The sequence below is a fragment of the Diabrotica virgifera genome, chromosome 5 (genome assembly GCF_917563875.1).
Source record: "Diabrotica virgifera virgifera chromosome 5, PGI_DIABVI_V3a".
In the NCBI taxonomy this organism is placed as follows: domain Eukaryota; kingdom Metazoa; phylum Arthropoda; class Insecta; order Coleoptera; family Chrysomelidae; genus Diabrotica; species Diabrotica virgifera.
Genome location: NC_065447.1, coordinates 179484287 through 179491577, shown reverse-complemented (window position 1 = coordinate 179491577; position 7291 = coordinate 179484287). Strand labels below are relative to the sequence as shown.

The 7291-nt window shown below is 34.0% G+C and overlaps 1 protein-coding gene across 1 annotated transcript; it reads right to left on the bottom strand.

The window, feature by feature from the left end:
* Window positions 1-4915: 4915 nt before the first annotated feature.
* LOC126885227 (uncharacterized) lies at window positions 4916-5814 on the bottom strand. The gene is made up of 2 exons (XM_050651691.1): window positions 5521-5814; window positions 4916-5350 (listed from the first exon to the last, which is right to left on the bottom strand). Exons 1-2 carry the CDS (start codon window positions 5671-5673, stop codon window positions 5135-5137), a joined length of 369 nt encoding a protein of 122 aa, XP_050507648.1. The 5' UTR covers window positions 5674-5814; the 3' UTR covers window positions 4916-5134.
* Window positions 5815-7291: the final 1477 nt, after the last annotated feature.

The following is a 7291-nucleotide window of genomic DNA, read 5'->3' as shown; positions in this document are numbered from 1 at the left end:
TTAATGAAATTCCACGGTGAATTGTCCGGCGCTGTCAAATCTGGACGTCTTGGAGGCCGAGAAATTGGAGAACCACGTCCAGTCCATCGGTTCGGGAAGATTTCATTCAGGCGTTTGTAAACAACGAGAGTGAAATGGGATGAGGCGCCATCTTGTTGAAAAGAAATAGTGTCAGCAGTGCCCTGGGCTGTGGATTGCAATAATAACCTTTCTTTTATTATCTGCAGATAAATAAATGTGATAAGTTATGGAGTCTTCATAAAAATATGGCCCAAACAGATAAGTTGAAATAATTCCAGCTCATGCCATAACATGAGGCGGGCTTTTTTTACTTCCTCAAAGAAATGGAAGTTGTCATTTGCCTAGAAATAAACATTTTGATTTCGAGAAATCGCAAACTTATCGGTGAACAGAACATTTTGGTTATCATATGCTCTCGGAAACTGTTGAAGCAGTAATTGACACGCTTTAATTGTAGACTCACTTGTGGCCGCCATTATGTTTCAATCGCATCTATTGTTGTCTGTCTGCGTGACCAGACAGATACCCTTGAAAATGCTCATGCGCCGAAACTCAAATAAATATTGGCTAGGTGTTAAAACATTATTATTATTAGTGTAAAGAGACTTTCCGGCCACCCTATAGTTGTTGCTTTATACCAGAATCCCAGTTATGTACTTGTTGCACTATATATATTGTTGTATTGGCCCTTATTATTGTTAAAAAAAGAACTACTAGAAGTTATTTTTTGAAGTGAAAACTTCTTTAGGGACGTTGTGCGATTTTTGGATAGGGGAAAAAGCATTGAATCCGCGACCGTCATCGCGACCGTCATCGCGACCGTCATCGCGACCGTCATTGCGACCGTCATCGCTTATGCTATATATTATTTGTATGTATATATACATTGTAAAGAAGTATTTAAATTTAAAATAAATGTAAAACCTATTTTCGGATGGGGAAAAAATATTTATTTAGCGACCGTCATCGCGACCGTCATCTCTTCGGCGAAATAAATTTTGTACATATCTATATTATGTGTATCTATACATATGTTGTATAGAAGTATTTAAATTTAAAATAAATGTAAAACCTATTTTTGGATGGGGAAAAAGGATTTATTTCGCGACCGTCATCTCTTCGGCGAAATAAATTTTGTACGTAGGTATATGTATTGAGTGAAAACTTCTTTAGGGACGTTGTTGCACTTTTTGGATGGGAAAAAGTATTAAATTGGCGACCGTCATTGCGACCGTCATCGCTTCGAAGAAATAAATTTTTGAAGTGAAAATTTCTTTAGGGACGTTGTGCACTTTTTGGATGGGGAAAAATTATTAAATTAGCGACCGTCATCGCTTCGACGAAATAAATTTTTGAAGTGAAAACTTCTTTAGGGACGTTGTGCACTTTTTCTGGGAAAAAGTAATAAATTAGCCACCGTCATCACTTCGACGAAATAAATATTTGAAGTGAAAACTTCTTCAGGGACGTTGTGCACTTTTTCGATGGGGAAAAATTATTAAATTAGAGACCGTCATCGCTTCGACGAAATAAATTTTTGAAGTGAAAATTTATTTAGGGACGTTGTGCACTTTTTGGATGGGGGAAAAGTATTAAAATAGGGAACGTCATCGCGACCGTCATCGCTTCGACGAAATAAATTTTTGAAGTGAAAACCTCTTTAGGGACGTTGTGCAATTTTTGGATGGGGAAAAGTATTAAATTAGGGACCGTCATCGCGACCGTCATCACTTCGACGAAATAAATTTTTGAAGAGAAAACTTCTTTAGGGACGTTGTGCACTTTTTGGATGGAAAAAGTAATAAATTAGCGACAGTCATCGCTTCGACGAAATAAACATTTGAATTTAAAACTTCTTTAGGGACGTTTTGCTCTTTTTGGATGGAAAAAAATATTAAATTAGCGACCGTCATCGCTTCGATGAAAACAATTTTTGAATTGAAAACTTCTTGATGGACGTTGTGCACTTTTTTGATGGGGAAAAATTATTAAATTAGTGACCGTCATCGCTTCGGCGAAATAAATTTTTGAAGTGAAAACTTCTTTAGGGACGTTGTGCACTTTTTGGCTTGGAAAAAGTAATAAATTAGCGACCGTCATCGCTTCGACGAAATAAATATTTGAAGTGAAACTTCTTTAGAGACGTTATGCACTTTTTCGATGGAAAAAAGTGTTAAATTAGCGACCGTATTCGCTTCAATGAAATAAATTTTTGAAGTAAAAACTTCTTCAGGGATGTTGTGCACTTTTTGGATGGGGAAAAATTATTAAATTAGCGACCGTCAATGCTTCGACGAAATAAATTTTTGAAGTGAAAATTTCATTAGGGACGTTGTGCACTTTTTGGATGGGGGAAAATATTAAATTAGAGACCATCGCGACCATCATCGCTTCAACGAAATAAATATTTGAAGTGAAAACTTCTTGAAGGACGTTGTGCACTTTTTGGATGGGGAAAAAGTGTTAAATTAGCGACCGTCATCTCTTCGACGAAATAAATTTTTGAAGTGAAAATTTCTTTAGGGACGTTGTGCACTTCTTGGATGAGGAAAAAGTATTGAATTTGCGACCGTCATCACTTCGCTAAGATAAATTTTGTACGTATATAAATTATGTGTATGTATACATAAATAGCATAAGGTATACGCATTGCATATATGATATAGGTATAGCACTCCTTTTTAGATGGGGAAAAACATTGAGCTCGTAATTTATATACTATAAGAAGTTTTCACTTCTGTCGGCACTCCCACGAGTGCCTTCATTTTTTTTTATTTAAGATGTTAAAATGATATATTATTATACATAATAAATAAAAAGTACTTAGGAACGAACAAAAAAAATATGTCCAAAAAACTACTTTATGAAGAATAATAATTAATTTAAAACAATTTTTAATTATTGAAGAGGCACAAATAGATAACTTCTTCAAAGATCACATTCCTAGTCTTGACCATCATCTATTTTACTTGGTGGCGCCCAAAATCCCGACAGCCAAAATCCCGACAGCCAAAATCCCGACGGCCAAAACACCGACACGCCAGAAACCCGACACGCCAGAATCCCTACAGGTCAAAATCCCGACATGCAACAATCCTCGTATGAGCAAAAATCTCGACCACTACATTTTGAATATTTATTGTTTCCTTTTAAATTACACTAATTAAATTACATTATAGACAGCGTTTCCCAACCGGTGGGTCGCCAGATATAAAAGGTTGGGAACCACTGCATAGAGTATTGAAATTGAAAAATTAATTACTTACTAATAAGTACGGGTACTAGTTATGTATTTTAGAAAAAAAAATCATTAAACACTTCATGTTAAATTATAATGGAATTATAATATAGACATTAAACTTACTGAAATGGAAGGTTGTAAGTGACATGATAATACCTATTATATGAAAGTAAACTTAAATTTGAGATTTGATTATACATAATATGTATTATACATAATTATGTATATATTATATTATTGGACTATATATTGGCAAAAAAAATAATTTAATTTATATACCCATGTTAGAAATTTTATTTAGAAAATTAGTTCATATTAAATGGTAAAAATACTTTTGTTTACTAACAAAAAATAAAAAACAGATGGCCATAAACAAAAAACCAGAAATAAATGTAATTCAATGTTAAAAAGGAACTTATCAAACCTGTGGGGATTCTGGCGTGTCGAGATTTTGGCCTGTCGTGATTCTGACGTGTCGGTATTTTGGCCGTCGGGATTTTGGCTGTCGGGATTTTGGCTGCCTTTAGCAACCTTGATCCAATCCTTTCGTGACCTTAAATCCTTCAGAAATCCTTGTCTCAGTTTTAATTTTGGAAGTCGTTCTATTATACAGACTTTAGAGTGCTTTGATAAAACCATGTTTAATGTTGGTGTGCTGTAGGGTAGACCATAGCTTGCTGACGGGCACACTATCATATTATATAAGTCTACATACACCAGGTGAATTTCTTTATTGACGGCTGTTTTTTCTTAATAAATTGTTTAATAGAGTACAGCTGATCTACTGTGAACCGCCCAGCTATAAAGCTAGCTTGCTCTTCTGCCTTGTAATCTCTATATTAATTTTCTATTTTGTGCTTAATAATTTTCCCATTCATCCTATTTATTATGCTGTTTACCACAATAGGGAACTTGCACTTAAAAATTTTTTTGCATAAAATTGTTAATTTAGGTTTAAAAAAGTTACATTCAAAATATTACGTCTTAGCACTGAATAGTGTACGTACAACAACTGATAATATTTCCGCGCCCAAACTTTCCGTTTCAAACAACTTCAAAAGCACGATCTGGGGTCTGACGTCACTAACCACTCGTATCGTTCGCCCGTTTGGTGGGGTATTGCATTGAATGCAGTTTGCCATTGCCAGGTGTGCGTGTCGAATAACTGTGTTGTTTGCTCGGTATTTATAGTATCGTTCGCGGTAACGATTCCGTACTTGTCCAGGACAACTTCGCATGCGCACTTTAAAAAAGAGCGTTCTCTTTTTTAAAGTGCGCATGCGATTTTTAAAGTACGCATGCGAAGTTGTCCTGGACAAGTACGGAATAGTTACCGCGAACGATATTTATGTTATTGTATTTAGTGTAGTTTAGTGTATTTAGTGTATAATATATTTTATCAAGATGGAAAACAAATCTGCGCAATATAAGAAGAGCTTATTGCAACATAATGGTAAGCCACAAAATAATAAAACCGAGATATCAATGTATAAAGTTTTAAAAAAATCTAAAAAATATTGGTTTAAATGTAAAAACCTGGACGCTTGTTAGTTAGTTATATTAGTTATTAAAATACATGTACATTTATTATTTCACAAAAAAAACACATATTTATATTAAAAAAATAAGTTTATTAAAAAAAATGTGGCTTAACATGTTCTTACATTTAAAAAATCGCAATACAAAAAAATCAACTAAGTTCTGTTTCTACAATTTCCACTTCTTCATTAACTTCAGAAGCTGCGTTTAACTGATTATAAAAAGTGTGGTAGACTGGCGGGATATAAGGTAACAAACTTTTTATATTGTCCAGTTTATTTTTCGCAATTTTCAGAGGTTCGTTATATTTCTTGGGAATGTTTGACAACTCTATTATTGCAGGTCTGCCTTTCCGTAAAACGGAATTTTCTTCGCCAATTTCACGTGAACTAATAATCGTCTTGGTTTTCTTAGAAGTATACTGTAACTTTTTCTTTCATTTCGATCATAGTGTTCCTCATTTAGTTGTCTCCATCTTGTTGGTTTTTTCTTCTCTGGATTAACCTCCTTATCTTTAAAAAGCCTGGGTATTGGTTCCTGCAATTCATCCTAGAACAACAAAAAGAGACTGTATTACACTCTAGAATTTGCGAATATTTCAAAAATTTTATATCAATAACTCGATAAGCCACATGGCATACCATATTGTTCCATGTAATATATATGAATATTTTTGTGCAAAAACATGGTAAGCCAAAAAATCAGAAAATAAAGCTTACCTCACTAGATTGAGACGGAAAATCATCGCCACTGGGCTTATAGTCTTTGTCTGCTACACTGTCATCCCTATCATCAATAAAATTGACATTTAAACTGCTATTTTCGCTTAAAACCGCTCTTAATTCAGCACGTGCACCTGATGTCGACGCCATTTTAATGTGGCTTACCACGTTTTACGCGAAAAAGTGAACAGAAATGGGCGATTGTATAAACACGATACAGCAATAACTCCGCCATCTATTGCAGTAATCACCAAATAATTTTTATATGGCTTAACGTAGGTTTCTTTAAATACATAATGCAATAAAAGAGAATTCTGTAGAATTGTGGCTTACCATTATGTTGCAATAAGCTCTTCATGGATGTTCTGACAGTTGTGCTTTTGCATCCCGGCACTATACAGTACTTATTAAGTACTGTATAGTGCCGGGATGCAAAAGCACAACTGTCAGAACATCCAACAAACATTTTTTTACTCTACCAGTAGAACCAAAACGTCGATTGTCGTCGATTAAAATGGCTAAAGGCATGCAGGCGAGATAAAAAGGATATTTCACAAAAAAGCTAAGGTCTTTATGTCTGTGAAGATTATTTCGATGTGAGTATTTATCTAATTAGGTACCTATTTTCTATTTAAAAAAAATATTAGTTGTCGTTTCATGAAAGGTGCCTACTTAAACTTCTTTATTTGTTGCAGTTGGAACAAGATATGGGTAACTATATAAAATTCAAGGTTATGGGTGGTCCAAAAATTATTAAGCCATGTGTTGCCTCGCACATATTTGATTGTCAACCAGACAGAAAACGAGCTTTTTCTCAGCCTGTGAGGAATAATCCCTTAAAAGGGTTAAACGACAGCTTCTTGAAGATTCCGCTTCTACATCTAAGTCTGTTTTAGAGGACAATGATGATAAGAGACAGTGTGATCCTAATTTTACAAAATTAGTATAATCATTACCTGAATTAAACCAATCAGCTTTACCTCAAAACTAAATAATGCAACACAGACTCACATCAAAATCAGAAGTAAAGATATTCAGTGTAAATTTCAAAGGAGTGTTACAGACGGGTTGTCGCCATTGAAAATACATAATAAGGATGCAGGAACTTCACCTATAAAAGACTTGCAAATATTATTTGAAGATACAAAAAGTGAATCAAGAAGTTCTGTATTTGAAGATAATAGTGAATATAGTGGTAGTGAAGACTGTTGGTACAATGAACGTGATTATTTATTTTGTGATGAAGATGCGAAAGAAGAGGAAGCAAAACAATTTAAAAGTTTGTTTCTGAAGTGTACAGAGATGAAGTTACAATACAGACCTAGATTGTATAAGGGGCTACCAGAATATGCATTTTATACGTTTCAATTAATGGAAAAATATTGTAAGACACAAACAATGCATCTATTTTTAACTCTTAAAAAATAAGTACATGACAAACATTTATGTCTCTTGGAGATGATTTCGGCATAAGCGAAAGCAATGCTTCGAGAATATTTGGAAAATCTGTTCCATTACTTAGTATAGTATTTTTACTACAAAAGCGATATTACGTAGGTCAAAATTTTTGACGTAAGAGAACTGTCAAAACGCTAGAATGTGACTTTTCATTATTGCCATGTTTATTATAAACATGGCAATAATGAAAAGTCACATTCTAATGTTTTGACAGTTCTCTTATGTCAAAAATTTTGACCTACGTAATATCGCTTTTGTAGTAAAAATACTATAAATATTTAAGATCTTGTATTTTTAATCCCCACGTGAG